Genomic DNA, 24,025 nt, shown 5'->3' with positions numbered 1-24,025 from the left:
TTTTTATGAGACATTTGATCTCCCCTGTCTCTCTGCCTCTTCAAACAACCAAAGTGGTCCTTCTCCTTGGCTTTTCACTGAGAAGCTGCAGGGCAGTGCTGGCGTGGCATCTCCTCAATTTCCAAGTTTTCTCTGGGTACGTCAGTTCTGTGGTTGATTTAGCTCTTTACAAGGGGAGTGACAGAGGAGGAGCTGCAAGATTACATTTACATGCTGTCTTCCCTTACTGAACAGCAAAGCCAACGAGGTTTTCTCCTGCCCTTGGGACCTCGCTGGCTATTCATTTTCCCCGCTGGGAAGTAGGCTCCAGCTTCAGCTGTTGGCATGCGTGCGGCACTGCATCTCCAAGATGTGTTACCGTGCTCGCGCAGAAATGTGGGGCTGTGTTTGGAGATTAGAGTTCCCCTCTCCCCTTAAAGAACGGGTGTTGGGTCTGAAAAATGCTGGATCTCAAAAAGCAGATCCTGTAGTGGGATAACATTTAAAAATAAGTGTTTGTCTGGTCTGGTGTCCCCGGGGGGATTTCACGCTGTGGTGTCATGCTCGTCGTGGCCGTGGTAGAGGAGTGGGTAGCTGGAGAGGTAGGGCTGGAGGGCTGGCTCTGTAAGCAGCAGTCCTCCCTTCTGTGCACCTTTCAGCGAGTCCAGGAGTGTGGTTTTTTCCTCCTGTGATCAGATCAAACCCAGGACGCCCTTGGGCAGGCAGGATTTGTGTGCTGCTGTGGTGGTAGACAGGTTTTTGTGTCTGTGTGGTAAGGTTGCACCCCATATCCAGCCAGACCACTGTGTTGCTGAGTCAATTTGCCTGTTTCAGAATGATTTCTTTTTGGAGATCATCCTTCTTCATGATATAGCTGTAAAAATAAATCTGTCGTTAGCATTACGTTGCAGATCCAGGAGAAATTTTCCATTGGATCAGGCTGTACAATAGGAGAGAAAAGTGAGTTTTATTGCAATTTGTTGTTTGTTTTTAGCAGAGCTTCAGCCAGCAGTGACCTGTGTGCACGGCGTGTGATGCTGTTTGCAGGAGCTGGGGCTTGTTGCTTGGCTGCTGCCTTTGCATAAGGATGCAGGAATTGGGGCTGCGCCTACCCTGAGGAGCCCCTGCCCGGGTGATGGTGAGGGACTGGGAAAGGGCTCAGATGCGGGAAACACACACCCAACCTCCTTGTCCAGGGTGATAAATTCAATGTTCCTATCAATATTTTCTCATCATAAAAACCCAAACCAAAACAGAAAAAAATCCCAACCACAAACCAGAATATTCGGTGCAATCACAAAGAGCATGTTTTTACTGCCTAGCTCACAAAATACTCTTGAAGAGAGCTGTAGGGCTTCTTTGGGTGCAGCCCGCGCTGCAGATGCCAACCCCAGCAGCAGGGACAGGAGCTGCCCGCAGCAGCGGCACGGGCCCAGCATGGTGTGTGTGTATTTCCCACACCTTAGTCCTTCCTCATCATTGCCCTTTACCTCTTAATCCCCTTATCCCTGCACCGAGTATCCCAGCCCTCCTTTCATCCTGTGCCTGCTGTGTTGCAGTGAAGGATGCTTCTGCTATCCCTTGGTTGGACTTTTATTTATTTCTGCTCTATCTTTTTTTACTGGGGTGATTAACGTTGAATAAAGCAACTAATACAAAGCTGGAGAGTAGCACACTTGTACTTGCTGAGGTTTTCTACGTATAAATGACTCGTCTGCCTTTTCAGCCCCTGCTGCAGCCCAAGCAGGGGCTTCTCCCAGCCGTCTGCAACGACACGCGGATTGTCTGTTTGACAGATCGCAATTTCAGTTAACGGGGGGCGGGGGGGGGGGAAGCACTCATGAGTAATTCTGGCTGTTCCTCCCAGTATGCTGCCTTTCACTGCTGTCTGCGTAGATGATTCAAATAATGCAAAATTCATTTGTGGAAAATGTCAAAAAAATATCTTGGCTAAATGGTTCCCGGTGACTAATGGGGCTGGTGTTGCTCATGGTGGCTCCTCTCTGCTGATGGCTCTGAACTGCAACGGGAGGGACCTGCCGGGGGGGACAGGGAGGGTCCGTGGGGATGTGTTAAATTGTTTGGAGGGGACAGGAGAGCGTAGTTTACCGGAGTGATGCTGTGGTGGTGAAGGGCTGCCAGTAAGGAAGAATGCTCTGGAGAGATGGGAAGTGGCTTGCTTTCCTCTTGGCATCTTTTGTCGCTTGATAAATACCAGCCCCAGCCAGCTGCACGCGCTGAGCCACCACCGCCCCACGTTGTCCTTCCCTCGGTACACTGAGTTATGGCAAGCTGTTTGCTTGGATGAGACATGCTTTTCCTCTAGCTTTCGACTCACATATCACTTTATCATTAAAAAGAAAGCCAAGCGGAGGATTGGAAGTGGCTGTCAAGCTCTCAAAGGCAGAGCAAGGTACCTAGTCTTTGGCTCCTCGTGTTTTTGAAAGCTTCCCTGTGCCTGCTGCTTGCTCTCAGTTCCTTCCCCTGGAGGTCCCCGGGCAGAGGAATAAGATCATTAACAGCCTGTGGTGGTGCATGGAGCTGTTTTGCTCATGCAGATGCTGCTCAAGGTTTTTCTAGCAGTCAAGCATGTGAAATGTTGCACGTGGTTTGAGTGTCCTTCTGCATCCTGCTCACTACACACAAAATATCCCAGAGCAGCAACTGCACCGGGCTTTAGAGCCCTTGCTTGTACCGTCTTGAATGCGTGCTTGGGGGTAAAAAGCTGCGCTGCCTTCGGGGAGCGCTTCGGAGGAAACTTCCAAGTGCTTTCCGTGCCCCAACGGGCTTTGATCTGATCCCAGCTGAATTAATTCCTGTTTACTGTTTTTCTGCAAGCAGCAGCAGGCAGGGTGGTTATAATGGGGGTGTCAGGCGCTCCCTGCCAGCACCCACTCTGCAGCCACGATGGTGCTGCCTTGGGGGCCACGTCTCTGGCGCAGCAGAGGGGTGCCCAGCAGGAGACACTGTCATGGGGTTCTTTCCACCCTGGCTGGTAATGACATAGGAGGTCCGTCCAGTCCTTAAAGATAGCAGTGCTTGGCAGAGGTGGTGACATCTTGGCAGCATCTCTTTTGACCTGAATTTTAGCTGATCACCATTGCTATTTATGGAGCTGCGTGGGCTCCCATCACCAGATACCAGCTTGCTTCTTCCTAACCCTGTCTCTTGTCTGCTTCTTGGCCATGGTCACATTTTTGTGCTAAAAAGGGATTTACACAGTGTGGCAGACTGAGAAGTATCAGAGATTTCTGGAAACAGCCCTGTGAATGCAGTAAGGTGTTTGTGGGACAGCACTTCGTGCCTGCAGAGGTGTTCCTTGCCACCTTAATTCAAGCTTATGCAGTCTTGCTCCCACACCTCGCCCTGCTGTCGCACCAGGCTCCTCATCCTGGAGGCGTAATATGCAGCCGTGCTCCTGGGCAGCCCTTATCTGGGGGGATATGGTGCTAATTGGGTGATGAAAACCAGTTAATTTAACTCTGATTGAAATGCTGCTTTATCTAGGCTATAAACCTTTTGATGAAGAACGGCCGGTGGGTGGGATGTTTCAGTTCTGGATTCGGTTCATGCTGTAAATGGGCTGTGCCATTGGTTTGGCTTTCTGCTCCAGGTGAAATCCAAGCCAAGCTGATGGAACGGCTCAATAGGGAAATCCAGGGAGCGAGATGTGGCCTTAATGGGAGGGGGAGCAGATGATGCAGCAAGTCTGTGAGATTAAAGGTTTGTCAAAACAAGTTAAGACGTGGACATAACATGGCACTAAACGAGCTGGAAGTCAGTTTTGAAGACTGAAAGGTCAGTGTCCCCCTCCCCTTCCTCCCTTGCCCGCCTGCCCTGCCCACTTTGATGCCCATCTCCTGCATCTTAATTGAACCCCAACTCCTTGTGCGGCGGTCCTGCCGCTGGGTCGCAGCTCACAAAAAACCCCAAACAAACCAGGAGGGGAAGAGGAGTTAACGTTGACATTTTGCTCCCTCCTCACCTGCTCTGCCACCCCCTTGTTGTGTCCAAGCCATGGGGTCAGACTGGCCAGATGCTTGAGTTGCAGACCTCCATGGAAGAGACCCAGGTGGTGGGCAGGACAGATGTGCCCATCAGCCTTACGGAAAGGAAGCTTTGGTGCCCACCTACCTCCAGCCACCCTCTCCCCCTTCTAACAAGCACGACACAGTATTCCCGTTAGATGAAAACAGAAGCACAAACACTTGGGCTCATATGTTCAGCAAAGCCTAGATTATTCTGAATCATCCAATATCCTTATCAGAGCGCTACAGACAGTGCTTGCATCAGTCACAGCGCAGGCTAGCAGAGTTGGTGGCAGCGCTCTGCCCGTTTTAATTGCCACAAGCGAGCAGCTATTTGAAGCCCTGTCCCCAAAGAGCAAACGAGCTTGTCACTGCACGTAACTCGGCTTTGCAAGAAACGTGGGCTCAGCAAGCGTTCTCTATTAAAAGCCTGCTAAGGATGCAAATGTATAGGTGTGCACGTATAGTGCAGCAGGGCGTGCCAGAGTGGCAGCACTGCTAGGCTGGCTCTAGGAACAGGAGCACCCCTTGGGATTTTAATTTTGGGTTTTTTTTCCCCTCCTCTCTTAATTGCAGAGTACCCCAATGCCTAAGGACATAGGCAGGGATGGGGGTGGGGGATGGTGGGAAGCTGGAAAGGCCACGTCCCTGCAACTCCTCAAGTGTGAGGTTCCACCAGAACCAGCTTCATGGTGGTTCTGGGATACACACTGGTTCTGCTGAGCCCCTCCTGTGCTCTCAGCTGTACCATGTCTTCTTTCTTCCCTGGGAGGCATCCCATGTTTCTCCTGATCTCCTGGAGGGCACTGCTTGCTGCTCCTTCCCCCCGCGAGCAGAATATGATGCCTAGTAGATAAAATACCAGGCCTAGTTGAGAGGTCTGGCTGAAAACTAGTGGTCTGTGCTAAAATTACCCTGGGGACCTGAGGAAGAGTTGAATTACCTGAATTTCTGGATTCCTCAGAAATAATGAGCGTTCTTACTATGGGGAGAGGCTTGTCCCTGAGCATGCCTGCCTGTTTTGCCTTTGATGGGCAGTGTACACTCCACATATTGCAAAACCTTTTGAGCTCGAGAAAAGCAAATACCCTTGGTGTTCGATGGAGCACAGCGTGCTAATGCAAGACCAACAGTGCTGGGGCAGAGGATGCGTCCCCCCAAAAGGTGAAGCCCAGTTCTTCTGAGCCATTCTGCTCAGACGTGCTGCTTTCATCTAGTCCTGAGCAACCTGGCCAAGGGACCTTTGGCAGACTGGGGCATGAATCCTGTTTATTTTTTTTTCTTTTTTTTTTTTTTTTTCTTTTTCTTTTTTTTTTCTTTTCTTTTCTTTTCTTTTTTTTTTTTTTTAAGTCACAAGTCTGTACTGAGATGCTGGGCCAGGCCAGCTAATGCCCTGAAATTCATTTCTACAAACTCTACCTTATGTTCTGACCTGCCATATTAATTTTCCAGATGATATGATTGTGGCTTTCAAATTGGAGAGTGCTTTGAGAAATATCACCAAACAGGCATGCGGCTGCTGCCATCTGTCTTCGAGCTGCTTCTGGGATCCCATTACTTGCTCCCAGCTGACGATCGTTATTGCTTTATTGAATTAGAAAGAAAAAAATCCGGCGACTTCTGAAATACTGTTTTCCATAACTAATTCCAGGTGCTAAATTCTCACTGAGACCCAGAGGATGTGCTGAAATAATGCTTTATGCAGATCCTGGGTGTAAAGTTTTGACAGGTCTGCCCAGAAAAGTCCCGTGATCTGATAGTTTTGAAGGACAGTCATTTGGGGAGTGCTGAACAGCTCCAGCACCACTGCAGTGAGTGAGCCCAAAGCCATGCCACCCCAACCGAGAGCCCACACTGGGCGCTATGTTACTTTTTGTAAAAAGTGAAGGTTTCATTGCCCATCCTGATGGTTTTGGCCAGCTCATGCCGTTGCCCCAAGTCCCCCTTCTTCTCCGGCCACCCCCTTTTCCCATGTCCTCCAGCTGCAGACACTTGTTCTGTGCCACCCAGCCTGCATCCCACCAGGAAGCAAACATCTCAGGACAGCAAGACCCTCTCCCTGGGCAAGTGGGTCGGTGTGCACCAGTGAGCAGCAGCCCCCAAGGTGATGCTGGCCATGCACAGTGTGCTGGTTTGCATCCCAACACCTGCTGCACACCGGTTCAGACGTGCTTCTCCTTGTTTTCTTTCTCTGCAGAGTGCCAGGAGCCAGCCTGGCCAGGCAGGGTTGTTAACACCAACAGACAAGGCTGTGGGCAGCTAAAAGCTTGTGGAAAGGTGGTATTTATTTGGATGTAAAATGTTTTTTCCCCCGGTGCACAGATCCTGCTGCTTCCCCCTTGCTGGCCAACCCATCCCTCGCCAGCCCGACCAAGGGCAGTTTGGGGCTGAGTGCTTGCAGTCCGCTTGGCTCCCACCATTCAGCTGGAGGTTTCGATGCCCAGCACTTGAAACTTGGAGGGAAGACCCCTCCTGCTGAACACTGGAAACGGAGAGAGCAGCGACCGCTCCTGCTCTCTCACCTGCGAACCAGTCCGTCCTGTGACTGGTGATGCCCCCCAGTCTGCTGGGTCCGCAGCTGGGGCATGGTGATGAGATTCATTGTTTCTCTCCAAAAGTGGTTTCTAATTGACGTTGGAGCAAATTAAAGGAGGGTGAGATCAGCTCGCACTGTGCAGTTTGCTCCTCTGTAGTTTCCTTTGGGTCTGGACGGACGGGGAGCGGTGCCGTTCCCGAGTAGGGCAGTGCAGCGCGCCCTTGGCTGCGGTGGCAGTGCTGGTGGATGGGGCCCAGCGCAGAGGCGCTGAGCATGCTCAGCACCTACAGACGATGCACTGAGCTACAGGGCTTGAGTAAGAAATGGTTTTGTAGAAACTGTGCATCTTTTCAGAAATGTCCTGCCAGAGGCATGGGCCAGCTGACTAGAGGTAGCTGTCTGTCACAGCTGTGATACTTTAACCAAAAATACAATATTTACAAGTAAGAGAAGTGGTGGGCTTTTTTTTCTGTTGCCTGACAAGTTAATTTGAGATTTCATTAAACACTGGCCTGCTCCTGCAGACTGACTTGTTGGCTGTACTGGTGTGGATGGATGCCCTCGTTGAGGAGCTCTTAAATACTTTGCTCAAATGAGCAACCTGATTTATTCCTCTGGTATTTATTGCTTGGGTTGCATGCACCACTGTGTCCAATACATCTCCATCTCTCTTTCCATCTTCTCTTTGCAGCCACCGGTACTGGAAATGCCGCTGTAGCTCAGCAGCGGGAGTGCTGCCTCGGCAAGGGGGATGCTCCCCGTGCGCCGTGGGGTGTGATAGCCGGCTGTGTGGGCAGTAAGGGGCGAAGGGCAGCATTAAAATAGCGTTTGGAAGTGGTGTGTTTGCACAAAAAGGATGTTTGGGAGAGAATTCCTGAATGGTGCGTCTGGCGTGGGTTTGTTGGTTGGGGTTTTTTGCGTTGACCCGAAGCTGCCGCTGTTCCGGCATCTTTCAAAGAAAAGCTAAGAAGCCCAAAAAGGTGGAGGAAAGATTTATGTGAAGTTTTTTTAACGGAGCAATTTCTCTATTCAGAATTTTTTCTCTTCTGTAATGGTTTCTAGTTTTGCAGTCAGAGACTTGGCCCCCTGTTTGAGCAGAATGAAACCAGCTTTTGTTGAAGGCTTGCCCGGTGTTTGAGCAGGGCAGAGGGTCCCAGGCTGCTCTATGGTGGTCCCCCGAGCCCCCCATCAGGAGGGCAGTGGGCAGCTCCCTTAACTGGGTACTTCATAATGTGGCTTGGGTGATGGCAGAAGAGGGAGCCTTGCAAAGAGCAGGATTCTTTCTGATTAAGAGTTTGTTCACTTTTCTGGGGTGTATCAGTTTAGATCTCCATGGCAATAGTGACTTTAGATTAGCAAGGAAAAAATCATTATTTGAATGACCAATTTTAGTCTTGCTTTGCAAAGATTTCTTTTTCGTTGTTGTTTTTTTGAGACAGAATGATTGCTGTTGTAGACTGGCTTGCAATTAAGTATTCCCTTCTGAGAGGGTATATAATGACTATAAAAGCCTAATTAACGAGGATGTGGCTTTACAGGTATCTGTTCAAATTCTAAGTGTCTGCAGATTTTTGTGTTAAATTGGTCCATTTTACTTAGTAGATGATGACTTTTGAGCTGGGTCCAGGTACATTTGGATGAGGATAGGAATTCCGACACAGAAAGCCTGTTCTAATTTATTCAAGTAGGTAGCTGGTGACTGGACAAGCTGTTTCTGGTGATTACGGCCGTACTTGTAAGCCCATTTCTGGAGGAAAAAGGCAAGACAAGAAGTGGATCTGGGGGCAGGTGGTCTGTAGGCTGCTTTGATGGGAACATGCAAGGTTGAGCTCCTTTCATAGCATGCGGTCCTCCGAAGCTGCCTGAGCAGCTCCTGAAAGCACATGGAAACTGTACCTTGAAAGACAGAAAACCATTCATTGTGTCTGAAGGCCACGCAGGTGCCGCGGAGCCCCAGGGGAGATCAAGGCTACGAGTTCTGCAGTGTGACGTTGGTGGCCAGTCACCTCGAGGAGACATATTGCACGTTGTGGTCTTGGTGCTTGGACGTGCTCCCCTGGACGGACACCTTCAGCAGGGAAGCTGGTCACAGGCTGGTTTTAATGGATAAAATAGTTCCTGTGCAGTGTTTGTGGTCTTGTGGGCGAGCAAGTAACGGACCTGAGTCCATCTGCAAGGAAGATTTAGGCTAATATTTGGGGAACATTTTCTAGCAGTGAGGATGGTTAAGCCAAAGCCCTGTTATTCCCCCTTTTGCTGCCCACCCAGTAAATCCACAACTAATGGGAAGTTTTAAAGACTGAATTAGACAAACATCTGTCGGCAGTGATGCAGGCTTGTTTGATCCTGCCCAGGGCAGAGGAGACAGGCAAAACCTTTCAGTAGCATTACAGCCCTCGCTTCTTGCTGCTGCAGGATTTCAGGGTGAAATCCCAAAGGGCAAGGAAAGGCAGTGCTGGGTGCCCAGGCTGGAGGAAACCCACCCAGCGCCTCTCATTTGCTTCTCAGGGGGTTCATAAAGGTCCTCAAGGTTTATGATATGGCCCTGAGCCCTGTGGGAAAGCCTCTTGCGTTCATGTGGGGTCGCTGGAGCCCAGAGGTGGTACCTGCCCCTCTTAGTAGTTGATGTGTGGTTGGTACAACAGTTTTCCCAAGAGATGCTCAGCGCTGCGGTTCCTTACCCCTCTGCCATGGATGCCTGGGCTGCCTGGGATGGCTTTGTCATGGGTTTAGGATTAACCCTCCTTCTGGACACCTTCCAGATCCCTCTCTCAGGTCTCTCAGAGTGTGGCAAGTCCCAGCTGGCTGGGACCTTTCCTCCTCCCCGCAGTCCTGCTTCCCTGTCTTCCCCATGCATCCCGAGTGCTGTCCCTCGTGACAGCCCCTGCAGACCTCCACCCTCCAGTGCGTTGCATTCCGCTGTGCTTCCCTGCGGCTCTTAAACTCGGTCATGACCACCTAGTGCAATTCCTGGAGAACCCAGCACAGCCAGCTCCTGAGGAGGGCTGTGTGGGACACCCAGCAACATCCAGACCGTGAACAGAAGCGGCTGTGTGTTGTGCCTGTCTCCTTCCAGGTCCACATCCAAACTTTGTGCCTATTTAATTTTTTCAATGTTTGCATCCTCTGAGCAACATGATAACCCAAATGAAGGGCTGTCCGAGTGATTTCAAGGAAGATCAGGCTTGCCCTGTGCTACGGGCAGCGGAGCTATTGCTCCTTTGGCCAGCCTTCAGTAACAAGCTGGCGTGTCTCGGATCATGGCATCTGCTTGCTTCTCCTTTGCCACAGCCATAGATTTGTGTTTCATAAATTGTGTGGCTAGCTGAATTATAAATTATTCATGGCAGGGAACTTATCATGTTTATCTAGAATAATTGAGCAATTAAATCTGTTTAGGTATGTAAAAAGGCTGTGCAATGGCTTGTCTATCTTCAGGCCTTAAATTCTGCCAAGAGCATTTATTACGTTTTTAATCCAGGATAATAAAGAAAAAAAAGGCAGAAGATACATTCTGCTTTGATGCATTGATCCACTCTGATATGCTCATTTGCACAAGTTGTTCATTCCAGCAGCTTCACTCATAAATGTGTTTTAGCCCAGGATAAGTGAGACCTAACTTGGCTCCTTCAGTCTGGAGGAAATGCGAGGCCGTAACACCTGATCTGTGACTCCCTCTTGGAAAAGTCTTTGGGCTATTTACACTAGCACCCGGGTTGTTTGTATTGTTTAAAATCTTCTGTCCCAGAGCTTGCTACCGACTCAGAGGATCACGATCCTCTTTGCCCTGACTGCAGCTGCACCATACTCAGACATCGATGCTGCCAAGGTTTGGGTGTAAAAGGAACTTCAAATATTCAGGCACGTCTAGTTTGGTACCTGAACTACAGCCGTTATCTCCTGTTGCTGTAATTGTCCAGGAGGGCTCCCAAAGGAGCCAGAAAGTCACGGGTGAGGCTGCAACAGGGACCGCTCATAGCTGAATAAACGTGGAACCATGCAGTTAATGGATGCTGATTTTATTCTGTGTTAACAATAGGAAACTGGGCTGCTTTTCAATTAATCTTATAAGTCTATTTATTGAGAACAGCCCATGCTTTTTATAGCATTATACCTCTGAATTGCATCGCTACCGTACGTGGTAGCTGCTCTGCACCCAGAGAAACCCTGTGGCCTCGTGTATTTCTCTGCTTTGGGCAGTTACTGGTGAATGGGAACTTTTGAGCATCTTTGCTCCCTCCCAGGCTGCAATTTTAGTCCTGCAGAAGATAATAAGTGAGCAGGACCGGAGGCTCCTGTTAGGCTGGCTGTCCGTCCTTCAGCTGGCGGCAGGGTGCGGGAGCAGCAGCAGCAAAAGGCAAAGGAAGCCGTTAGCTCCCCTCGACCGAGGGCTTGCGTGGGCGTCCTGCGTTAGGGCGAGGGAGGGGACCCGCGGCTGCACTTAGAGCACTTCGGTGCGCAAAGCTCAAGAGGTTAAAATCTGGGTGAGCTCTTTGTGGTCCTCCCTGACCAAGCCCAGGGGACAGCATCCTCTGAGCATGTACAGACGTCCAAACCTTTCGTGCGCTCCTGTGGACAGGGAACAAAGGCTGTCTAAACAGGAGCTAGTGAGGCAGCAAATTGCACAAGAAACCTTCCCTAATGAACTGGAAGGACTTGTCCCTTCGCCTGGGGCGGTGGCACTGCCGGCCGCCTTGCTTTGGCAGGGGGATCTGCGGTCAGGGGGAGCAGAGAAGCAGTGCTGGGTCTGGTACCGGGAAGGTTGTCTCTCTCCGCCAGCAAGGGCGTGTAGTGAAGGGGATGCTTGCACCTACCGAGGAGCTGGCAGCCTGATCGCTGCCTTAGCCATGGCAGAAGTTACTGGGGGAGCACCATCCTGCCTGTGATGGCTGATCAAGGTTAGTTGCAAAGCTGTTCAGTGTGCAATTATTTTCTTTGAACATTTGCTTCATCTCTGCGTCAGTGGCTGCGTGGTGTGGGGAAGGACTGTCCAAAGAGTGAGGTGCAGGAGCTGGAGGCTGCCTTTGAAACCCAGAGAGTCTGCAGGGGCTGGTGTGGGTTAATGCCTCCTGACACCCCTTGGGGAGAGGAGAAGGCTCGCTCTAGCAGCCTTCGGTTAGTTCAGGGAGTGCTAACTAGTGCAAAGGAGACTGGTTAAGAAGTGACTAATAGGATGAAATGGCACTGTCTGATTCTGCATCTTGATTCTCTGGACAAACGCAGTTTTCCATCTGTTATTTGCAGCGAAGGAGCTGAGTTTGGGGGTTGGTTCCTCTTGCTCACCAGCAACCGAGCAAGTTGATTATTTTCTGGCAGGCATTAGCAGGATGATTACTGACAGCTTCAGTGGCTTCCCCTTCTGGGCAGGAGTGCTAAGGACTAGATTTTATTTGTATTGAGATGTTTGAAGATAAAGATGAGCATAAGGTGGCATTTTTTTTAGAAGTGCCTCGGTGACCAATTCCCCTGTCAGTTAGGTGCCAAAATGCTCCTAATTGCATGGTTCGTCTGGAGCCTTGGGTTCTCCTCAGACTGTGCTTTAGATTTGGACCAGGAAGCTACAGCCCACGCTTGCCTGCGTGTTTGCATCTGCCTTCTCTCCACCTGGATGCACTCGTGAATTTTGGTGGTGTCTTGACACGCAGCCTGGCCACAGACACGCGACAGCTCCTGCACCCTGGGCTGCTTGTGGTCCTGCAGGGGTGCCTTAAGAGACTTATCTCCTGATGTTCTCTGTCCTCCCCCTCCCAGATCAGACCCTGGCTGGTACACCACCACATTGCAGCCTCCCACGGGATGCTTTGCAGGCTTCTCATTTCATTTGCGCGCAGGCTGTGCACCATTCCAAACAGGGGCTGCTTTTCTTACCCTCAGCGTGTGAGCTTTGTGGCAAGCTGTCCCCGCGTTGCTGTGGGGGAAATGGGCAATAGTTGTGCTCTAAAAGACAAACCTGAAGCTTCAGAATAAGACATATATTTGTATTTGTCATATGCTCCACCAGCCAGTCTGAGATGGTGTGGGAAGTTGTCTCCACGTGGTTCCTTTAGCTTTTTCCACGCATCAGCAGCTCTTCCAGGATTTGCTGAGCTTTCCCTGCTCTCCGCAGCCGTTCCCACCGCTGCCTTCCCAGCAGTATCCCAGCTCCTTGCCGCAGCCTGCTGCTCCCTCTGTCCCCTGACTGAGGGCTGCCGTCTAGCCCTCGCCTCTTGGATCAGGATGTTGCTTTAATTGCAGCGTGCGTGGCTTTGGCAGATTTCAGCGTGACAGCGTAAAATCCAGATGTGGCCCCGGAGAGCTCCTGGGGAGCCCACCCGGAGGCGCCCGCCGGGGGGAAGGGACATTACACTGACTGGCTGATTTCATGAGATGACAGTTCACCTGCAGGCAGAGCTGATGAGTTGAAGACATGTGAGGACACTCAGGCAGGTCACTGGCAGCTCGGCTGGAGGGAGAGGCCGGGCTGTTGCAGCGTTCCCCCAGGATAAGCCAGTAGCACCCATTAATGAAACCCTTCCTCATCCAGTCAGCGCTCTTGGCACCGAGCCTCTCTATTAGCTGATTAACACAGTACCTTTGTTACCCAGTTCCAGCTTTGGTTATTTTTATACTCGTGTAGTTCTGGCTGTACTGGTGCCTGTGGAGGCAGAGGAGGGAGCTGTGGCTGTGGCCTTGCGGGGCATCTGCTGGGGGTTGGCTTCATGAGTGGTGTCTCTGGGGCAGATGCCTGCTCGGGGCTCTTGGAGTCGAAGAGCTCCTGCCAAAAGCTTGCTGTCTTGCTCTTCTCAAACATGATTTTTCAGGATTTCCAGCTTTGTAGAATTTTAAATACACATGCTTTTGGGTAATTCAGTGAAAACCCATGCTCCATTTCTCCTCTGATTCCTCATGAACTTGCCTTCTCATTTTTCAGCTAGTTGTGCATCCTGATGTCTTAACACCAGAGGAGGAGGATGGGTTGTATCTTTTCCTGAACAAAGCTCCTTTGTTCCGTCCTGTTCAAAGTGCTCAACCTTGATGACACTTGACTTGAGATGACTTGGGAGCTCTTCTTCCCAGCCTAAAATAATCACTTTAAACAAGTCAGACCGCGCTCCTGAATTGCCCAACGGCCCCCTCTGACACAGGGTCATATAGCCAGCAAGGTCCGGTGGCTTTGGCTGCGGTCAGGTGTCGTAAATGGGCAGAGCTGGTGAGGAACCATTCGCTCTCAAGTCTGCAAAGCTTTAACTATGGTCACTTAATGCTCTCCTATTCTTTTTGGGTTTATTATTTTTATGTAGTATGATAGCATCCTGGGTGACCTCCAAACGGACCGAAATAACCACCCCTCAGAAAAGACAGAACTATTTTTCATTATAATCCTAAATTATGGCTTGGAGAGATCTTGGATGTTCAGTTAATAAGTCTTTCTTCTTACAGCTCATTTTAAAGCTTCTGCTGTCTACTGCAAAGGCCGAACTCTATACTGGAGATACTTTTAGATCTGTATTGTCTTACAGCAGGAGAGCAAAACAACCTGCACATTACCAGCGCTTCCTTGCATCTCCTGGTAACAAATACAGGGGACAGGCTGTTTCCACAGAGTTTCCTAAAATAGGTGATGTTAGAGTAACTTTAGAAACATTATAAACTCAAGCCGTGCCTGTTGTTTCAGATCAGTTTTAACTGTCTGCTTTTCGTGGTGTTTTTCTAGAGTCAGTATAATGCAGTCACATTATACTGCAGTAAGGTCAGTAAGGTGCAGTGCACAGGGATGCTTTTTGGTCCCCTGTACGTACCTGTGCAAAACCCTGCTCTCCTGTACCACACCCCTCTGCAGGGGGTCAGGATCTGGCCCACCATGCATGTGCCTGCCTGTAATTCTTAGCGGTGTTTAAATCTTCCCTGGGCACAGCCAGCATGTGCTGCGTGTATTCCTGCTACATTATATTTTTTAAGGAAATGCTGATGGGGAAGTTTTCGTCCCTGGTGGGATGTACAAATGATCTGCGCTCGCAGCTGTAGGACAGCATTGGGAGCGCGAGGCACATCTGGCGGCAGTGACCCCACAAGTGCTGCAGGTTGCAGACCCAACCACAGATTGGGGAATAACAAGATTTGGGTGGGGGTTTAGAGGAATATTCTGGGATGTTGCAGGAGTCTGCGGTAGGAAGGGTAAGGCTGGTGGTTGTGGGTGTGTTGGGCGCTGCGTGCAGGGCTGGGGCAGGGCAGGTATTGGATGCAGACATACCAAATGTCAGTAAAGATGGGGTGGTTCAAACTTCCAAAGCTTTCGAGATCACCATGGGTATAAAATACCCTATAGATGAAAGGCCTGCAAGCTTTACCTCCCTGAGTCTTCTGCTGAGCCCAACAGCATGCGTATAATTTGCTTTAATGGTTAGAAACATCTGCTGTTAAAAGTGATGCTTAATATATTTGGCTTGCATTTCCAGTCATTAGTTCTTTTTATGCCTTTTTCTGCCTAATTAAGAACCTTTTAGTACCTGATACTGTTTCCACTGAATGGGCTGCTGTATCATAATCAAGTCACTTCTTAATCTTCTCTTTGATAAACGAAAAAGATCAACCTCTTTAATTCTCTCATTTCAGACATTTTCTGCATCCCTAGAATCACTCTTACAGATCCTGTCTGTATCTCCCACAGTGTTTCACTAATCTCCTTAAAAAGTCAGTGTGGAACCGTGGAGGGCTCTGGAAGGAGCCCCTTGGTGCTGGAAGAGGCGGCTGAGCCCCCTCCTCACTCCTACCTTCAGCACCAGGCTTCCCCCACGGAGCGAGCCCAGCTTTGCCAGACAGCAGGGACTCGTCTTCATCGGTATTTATCATCTCACCAAAGCCTGCCGTGGGTGAGGGGTGTCAGCCAGAGTGAGACGAAGACCGTACTAGAGAGGTACCTAGGCAGTGGTGAATCCTTGTCTCCCAGATCAGCCAGGTAGCTGGTCCGAAATCCATTTAGCATATTCACTATTCATATTTCATAGTGCCTTTTTTGTCAGCAGGTTATGCGTTACTAGGTCAAAACACCGTTTGGACATCAAGAATATTGCTTCTGTGCATCACTAATATCAAATGTGCAGAGAATAAAATCAGGTTTGCTTCCCATGACCTTTTTTTCCTAAAACCACGTTGACTGGCATATATGCGTGACCTGCGGTGCTCCACTAGGTGCATCCAGCGCTGCCTGTCTGGGACAGATGTCTGGCTTGCTGTCCCCTTCGGGCCATACCTTCGCCCTCTTGGATGTTCAAACAGAAGATTCTTGCAGTCTTCTAAAATTTCCTCTTAAAAATGAACATCAGCACGCAGCAGTTTTCTTAGCTCTCTTAGATCTCTTGGATGCAAAACTATTCAGATCTGCCAGATTTAAATATCTTCTGGTGCTGGTAGATGTTGTTGAATGTTCTTCTCAATTGCTAATAAGCTGGAAACACTTCATCCTTGTAATGAGTGTTATCCTGCTTCTTCCCAAATGTTCGAGGATGGTAATTACAGTGCGTCTGTCATATCTGTCTCATTAACAGCTTTACCATCTCCACCCTGTGATGGACCCCTGTCCTTTCTAGGGTGGCCTTTGTCCCTAATGCCCTCTACCAGTCGTTCCTACTGCTCCGCAAGAGACTTCCTCCTGAAGCTCCTTTGTTTTCATACGGCTTAAGCACTTCACAGCTTCTCGGCTGATGTTGGTGAGCTGAGCTCCGATATTCGCCGGTGTTACGTTTCCAGTGGTGCCTCCGTCTTGCACAGCAGCCACCTCCACTTTTACCCGGCCTCATTTGCTCTTCATGGAGACATCAGCCTGGTGTCAGAGCTGTCATCCACATCCCCCTTTTCTTTGTATTTTTTAGTATTTCCCCAGTCAGGTTTCCTGGGGTGTAGGGTGTCGGCGTGCTCCGAGCAGCCAGGCTCAGACTGTGCAGCAGAGCAGTTTTACCTCCCTTATTGTGGGGTGTAACAGTGACCTCAGCGGTCCCACAAGGTGAGCTGGAAGTAGAGTTTTCAGTAATGTTGGGTTTTTCTCACCAACAGACAGTTCATCCTGCTAGTTACCCAGACTGTTAGCAGTAATGAAGGAGTAGGATAAATTATTATTTTCATATTTGTGCCTCCTATTTCTCTACTGTTCTCTGAGCATCTTGCCCAACATGATGAGTCTGCAGGCACGAGAGGCGCATTTGAAGGACCGCACTGCAGGGCAGCCAAATAGTCCACAGTTTCATCTAGATCTGTTGTTTTATTTGCCCAGTTCTCCACCAGACCAAAACTTCCAGGACTTGGATTAGTAAAGATTTATGCCCAGGCTTTTCCATCCTTCTTCCTCTTTGTTGGGGGAAGGATCTTTGGCAAGACGTCTTGGCCCGTCCTCTTTACTGTCTTCCCTCCAGGATCCTTTAAAGTGTCTTTGATCTGTGTAATCCACACACTGTGTCATCGGTTTCATCAGTAGAGGCTGGTCAGGCAATTTATGATAATCCCAACCAAATTTACATTTCAAATGCTTGCTCTGGGAGCACTCCGCCCTGTTGTATTCCCTGCAGCTTTCTTCTGCTCCTCAGGATAGATGTTCCTCAGCAGTTGCTCATCAAGTCACCGAGAGCAATTTGGTGGTTCCTATCCCATCCAAAAGCCCACTGGCTTTTTTCCCTGGGGTGCATAAGGCAGGTTTATTGTGGAAGGTGAGAAAACTGCAATGATCACGTTGTTCCTGAGCTCAGGAAGATCCCGGTGAGCTTGCCCGTGAGCTGTATGCAGCTTGCACGGCGGTGGGACCTGGGGCAAAGCAGGCACCTTGCGTGGCACGGGGAGGGGGTGAACCAGCAGAGCCGGAGCTGTGAGCTGTTCCGTATTCACCAGCAGCGCTTGTGTCTCCTTAAGGCTGGCAGACAGTCGAGGACAGTCAATTGAGTTCCCTCAATATTTTGTTTGGTTGTTTGGAGGTTTATGCAGGAGAGCGGCAAAATATTTTTCCTATTCCAGAAAATAAGTTAAATCTTGTGCCAGGCTACAGTAAATACAGACTATACGGAACCAGGAGTGTGGGGCACGTCCTTTGCCCCACCGGTGGGGCTCTCCTCTGCCCTCAGCTTCCACCTCACCAGAGGGTCTTACAGTGTGGGTAAGGGGATTATGCGGAGAGGGAAGATCTGCGTTTCTCGGATACTGGGAACTTTGCGGGGAGAGAGAACCTGAATAGAAAGGATTGGTTCTCCCTTAATTGGAGCTGATGGGGATGGTGGGCAAAGCTGATGGGATTTTGAGAGACGGTCTCCTGAAATAGAATAGTGGGAAGAAATTCCAGCGGGTGAGAAAACAAAAATAACACAAGGAATTCTGTATGTCAGAATGTCTCTCTTCTGAGATACAGCAAGACCATAAGAAACTATAAAAGCTAAAGCAATATTTTCAGGAGCTAAATATAATGTGGCTTGTTTGGAACGGCTTGGAGAAACAGCGATGCAATGCAGAATTGCTGGGGAAGAAGCTGAGGCTGTTTTTTGCTCGGCTCGGAGTGAAATACTTGAGCAGGGGCTGGTGGAGATAGTGGCGTGGGAGCTCGGCAAGCACGGTGAAAGCTGAGAAGAGCACAGAGCTGACGTGCAGCCAGGCTTGCAAGATGATGGGAAGAGCTTTGCTGGAGACTAAGAGGCAATGCAGAGCTCTCTCCGACCCCCTGAGCAGCCAGCTGCTGGGCAGAGAATGAAAGAGGTGGAGGTTTGGTCATGCAGGTCCCTTGAATTCTAATCCATCTTTCTTAGTTGATCTGCATTTCTTCGATTTTAAAAAGTTTGTTATTTGAAGGCTGGGCTTTATAAGAGCCCTCCTGGGGTGGGGACCTGTAAGGAGGGGTTCAGGGCACACCTGCCTCCCCTCCTGGGACTCGCCAACCTGCCCCGCCGCAGGACCTGCTGAAAAACCCAACTGCATCTCTGCAGACAGCTCCTGTCAGCTGGAAAAGGTTAAAACGTGCCTGTAGTTGGAGTGTATGGGGAAATAAATACCCTGCGGCCAAGTTATGAATCAGTTGTGCAGCACCTGCGCCTCCAACCACAGGACCAAGCAGCCCCACAGAGCTGGAGACGCGGGGCTGGGTGAGGGGCTGGGGCAGGTAATGTCTCTGCAGTGGGGATTAAGCTGAGCCTTAGAGGTGATCCGTAACACTGGGATGAGGAGATGGCTCCTGAAATGAAAGGCAGGAAAACCCACATCTCATGTGGTGGGTGCTGGCCGGTGGGACATGGACCCCCAGGAGAGCGCCGAGGCTGGGAGCTGTCGAGTGCTGCGCGCACAGTAGCCCGTGCCAGGCTCTGGGTCTGCTTATCTGGGATGCTGCTCCAGTTTTTCGGAATGCTCTGGTCCTTCCTGCTGCCTTGGCTGCTTGTCTCAGAGAAATTTTTTGCAGGCAGACTCTGTTGTCCTGCTGACTGTGCTATACATTAATATTTGCACAGCCGCTGAGCATCCTGTGGATTCCTCGTATGGAAAGGCTCGCAGCTTTCATACGGCCTCTTTAATTAACTTAATTCAGACATTAGCATGTCACAGGGAATGTCTCTCGAGGAGGGAATCTTTCATTTATTGCCACTTAGCCAGGGAGCATTATATTTTTCATTTGCATCCAAAAGTTCATCGTGGTGAGAGTGAAAATTAACCAATTACTCCCCAGCCAGCACTTTGCCTGCCCAGCAGCGCAGATGCATCCTGCGAGGAGAACCTGCTCCCTGCTGCCCCTGACGGGCTGCAGTGCCGTTTTTTTGGGTGGGATTCCCGAAAAGCCATCCCTGCTGGCCCTGGGGAAGTGTCGGGCATGTCACAGCAGCTTTTCCTGCAGGAGGTACCTGGCAGCAGCAGGCAGTGTGCCGGCGCTGGGGACCGTTGCAGTTATGCATTGTAGCAGCATCCCTCTGCAGAGCCGCGCTGGCCCTCCTGCCAGCCCTCGGCTCCTCTCTGAGGGGCCCTGGCTGTCCTCTGTGCCCGCTCTGGTCACCGAGTGGGAGGGAAAAAAATGGGTCTGAAGGAGGTGGTGGGGCCAGGAGCCCTCAAAGGCCCCTCTCCCTGTGGGAGAGGCATGAAACATGCTGCCTGCAGGCAGAGCCTCGTGGCTAGCAGAAGCCTTGGAAGCAAACCAACGCTAATTAAAGCTCGCTTTCGCACTGGTGTGTTGTGCCGTGGGCACCTGTGATAGATGGAGTCTGTTCGCCCTGACTGCAAGATACTTTTCGTGAAGGATGTGGTACCGCAGTGTTTTTCAGGGGTTGATGGCTGGTTCCTAGAGCTACATAGTGGGGGGGTTAGGGGGATCTAAGGGTGTGCTGGGGCTGCCTGTCGCTCACTGCCCGTGTCCTCTCCTTGTCTCACAGGTGAAGGAATGGTTGTGCTTGAACTGCCAGATGCAGCGGGCGCTGGGGATGGACATGACCACCGCTCCCCGCTCCAAGAGCCAGCAGCAGCTGCACTCTCCTTCGCCGTCCCCATCCCACTCCCCAGCCAAGCACCCGCTGCCCCCAGGTGCGGATAAGTCCCCACCAGCCACCCGTGCCCTGCCGACCGAGCCACCCAAAACTCACCCCACGCCGCCGCAGAGGGAACCACACGCCCAAGGACAGCCAAAACCTCAGGAGGCAGCCAGGTCTTCCCCGCAGCATCAGCAAGCCAAGCCTTCCTCCTCCGAGCAGAGAAAGACGACAGGAGATGTGGGGGCGAAGCCTGCTGCCCCGGCCCCTGGGGCTGGAGCACAAGAGCAGCCCCAGGAGGGGCTCACAGGGAAGCTCTTTGGCTTTGGGGCGTCCCTCCTGACCCAGGCGAGCACCCTCATGTCTGTCCAGCCAGAGGCCCCCCCTCCGAGCCAGCCATCTCCTGGCAAAGTGCCTCCAAAAATCGTCTTCAGTGATGCCAGCAAAGAAGCTGGTCCCAAAGCCCCAGGGGCACAGGGCCGGGCTGGTGCCACGCCGGCCGTGAAGCCAGGCAAGCCAGAGCAGGGTGTCAAGCCAAAGGAAGTGCCGAAAGCAAGGGTCTCGTGCCCCCTCTGCAAGGCGGAGATCAACGTGGGCTCCGGCGAGCCCCCCAACTACAACACCTGCACGACCTGCCGGCAGCAGGTCTGCAACATGTGCGGCTTCAACCCCACGCCTCACCTGGTGGAGGTAAGGGGGCTGGCAGGGGTGGGCGCCTTCCGATCCAACGGTCAGTGCTCTCTCCTCGCTTAAGATGGAGAAAAGATGGTGCTTTTTTTCTTCAAAGGTTTCAAAAAGCCTTTAGGAAGCTGCTGAAGCCAAGTCCCTCCTGGTGGAAGCCCCAGGGCTGGAGGCCATGGTCCTCCACCTCGTGACAAAGACATGGATTTCATATATGTTCGGTGATCCTGTGCTGGTTTGACACAAGGAGCAGAGCGATGGGTGGCTGCTGTTTGGGGCACCTCCAGCAGTCCCTACTGCTCCCCAAAGGTGTCCAAGGGTGAGGAAGTAGAATAGAAACAGGTCATGCAGGTGCTAGAGTCACTCATAAGCATCCTCCTCCTGGTGCTGTGGATGGACGCCTTGGCCAGGCTTGGGATGAGGCTGGTGAAGGACATTCTGCAGTACCCGCAATCCTCAGATGGTGAGGGTGCGAGGAAGGTGGTACAGTGGTGGTGGGTAAGTGGCAGGACCTCAGCAAGGTGATTTTAAATCAGCTGAGGGCACACAATGGCCCATTGGAGTTTGTTGCCCTCTCCAGATGGCAAGGGCCCAGCTCTGTTGGGCCTGGGTGCAGGGCAGGGGAATGGGCTGAGCACGGGATGGGTGTGGAGATGTCCACAATGCTCTTTGCATGTGGGTTGGCTGGGTGTCTTGCAGCTTACCGAGACGGAGTGCGAGGAGAGAAGAGAGGCTGAGGTGGCCGGAGGGCCCAGTCTCACAAACTGTAGTCAAGGAGGTCTCTGAATTGTTGCGATGCCCACCCAGATCATCTTCCCAAGCACCAAAATGGCACCTCAGCCAACTCCAGCCACCAGTGCCCAGAGAGGAGAGTGGCGGCCAGCTAGAGCATCCTCCTACCCCTTCAACCTTGGTAGCTAGGGAGGGGGAGATCTTCCAAACCCTTGGAGAAGGCCTCTTTTAAAGTCCAGACCCTCACCCCCTCTTCTGCAGGTGATTCAGGACCTTTGTGAGAGGAGGTCCAGGGCTTTCTTCTGGAAGTGTCACACCTCACAGCCAGTCGGACACAAAACCTGTATCATCAGCACGTGGAAAAGTTAATGGGAGCTTTAAATGACCGGAAGTAGGATTGCTAATCTTGGCTCTGTTCTGTGGCGGATAATTACATTTTCTGTCTCTAGCTCCTCCCTGCAGTTTCAATTACAGCCAGTAATTTTCGCCTCTTCCTGAAGCTGCTGCTGTTCGTGGTCATGTTCGCGGTGGGGGAGAGCCGCTCTCCCGGCGCAGCGCACAGCGTGCGTGTGGAGTTGTAAACCCATCAGATGGCCACCTCCTTGTGCATCATGCCATTTCCAAGAGAAATGCTCTGCTCACTGCTCCTACTACTGCTTCCTTCCTACCCTGAGGGCTCGGTGAGAAAAGGTGTCCGGGTGTTTAGTCCCTTGAGTACGACTGAAGCCCCGTGTTGGCATGCCCTTGGGCAATAATGTGTTTTCAGGCATCAGAAACCTCACAGGCTGGAGAAATGGCTTTAACGTGCTCCCTTTGGCACTCGCTAGTAAATTCAATAGAGAATTAATTAGGGGTTGGGTTGTAATGTGGTGCTCTCTGCAGGTACCATGGAAAGGTGACCTCTCCCCAGTGCTTGTCTCCAGGGTCACTAGCTGACACCTGGGATTAAATTTCAGATTTTGAAGACTGGACTCTGTCCTTTCTTGCTCAGCTCTTGAGCAAACGCCTTTAGACACCCTTGGCAAGCTCACCCTTGCACATATGTCTGTCTCAGGGTTTCTTGCTGCTGCTCATCACGGCGATAGCCACGTGCCTTCACATAGAGTGAAGACCCACCGCGAGGTCCCACCTGGGCTTTGTGGTATCTTGGATTTTGTTTCCCTTTACACAGATTTGTTATCTGGCTTGGAATGGATGGGTTGATTTATGGGAATTTTTTTTTTTTGAAGAGTCAGGGAAGAAATGCAATACTTAAGCCGTGAATGTTCTTAACAAAAACTTCCTGAGGAAGGGAGAACGTTGCAAGATCTGTTAACGCAGTCAGGCTTTAGGTTTGCTTGATCTTCTGAGAAAATTACTCTGTGGTCTGATCCTCTTTCTGCCTGCAGCTCACATGAGCTTGTCCCAGGTCCTGAGATTCACACAAATACCAGGACTTGCTCTTTGAAGTATTAAGGCTTAATCCATTAATTGCTTTATGAATTAGGACCTTTTACTGTAAGCTGCCCTTGGAAGTTGTGTGGAAACTAATGAGGAGCTTTGAGCCTGGGTTGGGTATGTGCAGAGGAGCACGCGCTGTGGGTGAGGCGGGCAGCATCCTCTGTAGGTGCCGCTGGAGCCTGGGCAAAGTCTTCACCTCCAGCTTCAAATTGCATGAGTCACAGGGAGGGAGAGGGCATGGGCCTCAACGGACTGGTTTTTGGAGGAAGGATGGCGTTCTGCAGCAGAGCAGTTCTAGAAGAGTGCGTTTTCTGCAAAGGTGTATCATCACTGCAAGCAGTTGAGGCTTTACCACGGTGCTGCCAGTGGGCTGCGTGTGGTTATAGTTTCCTAGCAAAACCATGTAGCCATCTTGGAAGGGGGAAGAAACCCTAAATAACCTTTGCATCCTCATACAGAACAAGCATTTTAGCTAACTAGGTCATCTGCACTGCCAGGGAGGCACTAATGAACTGGTGCTGAGAGAGACTGCTCTCCTCGTGTCGGTGCAGGCTGTCGCAGCTCAATGGGAAGCATCATGCCAAGTGAAACTGGTACTTGTTGAGGGGCTGGATGGCCCCAGTAGTACGATGGGAGGGAAGGGCACACTGGCAGCACCACTTCCCTGAGGACCCCGGCTCCTTGATGGCATCACACATAATGTGAGGGTGACGAGCACCCTAACACCCGCTACCCCAAGTGCTTTAGCATACGCTGACTCCCAAATTCATTGTGGCTGTTGAGGAATAGTCCCTGCAAGTGGTTGAGGTGGATCTTGGAGGGAACATGTGGCCAGAGCAGGTTTTTGAGAAGGGGACAGGGAGGTATGGAGGAGCTGCGTGCTTAGAGAGACCCCGTGAGATGCATTACCTACTGATGGAGGTGAGACAGTGTTAGGCTGTGGCACACCACTGGAAGGAGACATCCTGCTGCATGTCTCTGTGTGTTTCTGTCGTGTGGATGGGTGATCAGCAAGACACAACAGGTCCCAGTTAGCTGGACACACAGTCAACATCAGGAGGGGCAACTGGTCAGACCTCTGGGCTGCTCTCAGCAGAGCAGGTGTGGGAGGTGTTGCTGTCTGACAATCGCCATTATGAAATGGGGAAAAGAAAAGAAACTTCTGATTTCCCTGAAAA

General features: G+C 51.0%; 1 protein-coding gene across 1 annotated transcript in view; it reads left to right on the top strand.

Annotated features, from left to right (window-relative positions):
- The window catches only part of BSN (bassoon presynaptic cytomatrix protein), a 74,923-nt gene that overhangs the window by 7,581 nt on the left and 43,317 nt on the right, over positions 1-24,025 (top strand). Inside the window, 1 exon segment of the mRNA XM_040590523.1 lies at positions 19,902-20,684. Coding sequence (XP_040446457.1) covers positions 19,902-20,684 — 783 coding nt within the window.

This window comes from Falco naumanni, chromosome 4 (genome assembly GCF_017639655.2).
Source record: "Falco naumanni isolate bFalNau1 chromosome 4, bFalNau1.pat, whole genome shotgun sequence".
Lineage (NCBI taxonomy): Eukaryota > Metazoa > Chordata > Aves > Falconiformes > Falconidae > Falco > Falco naumanni.
The sequence above is the reverse complement of the archived record's forward strand: the minus strand, read 5'-3'. Positions and strand labels throughout refer to the sequence as shown.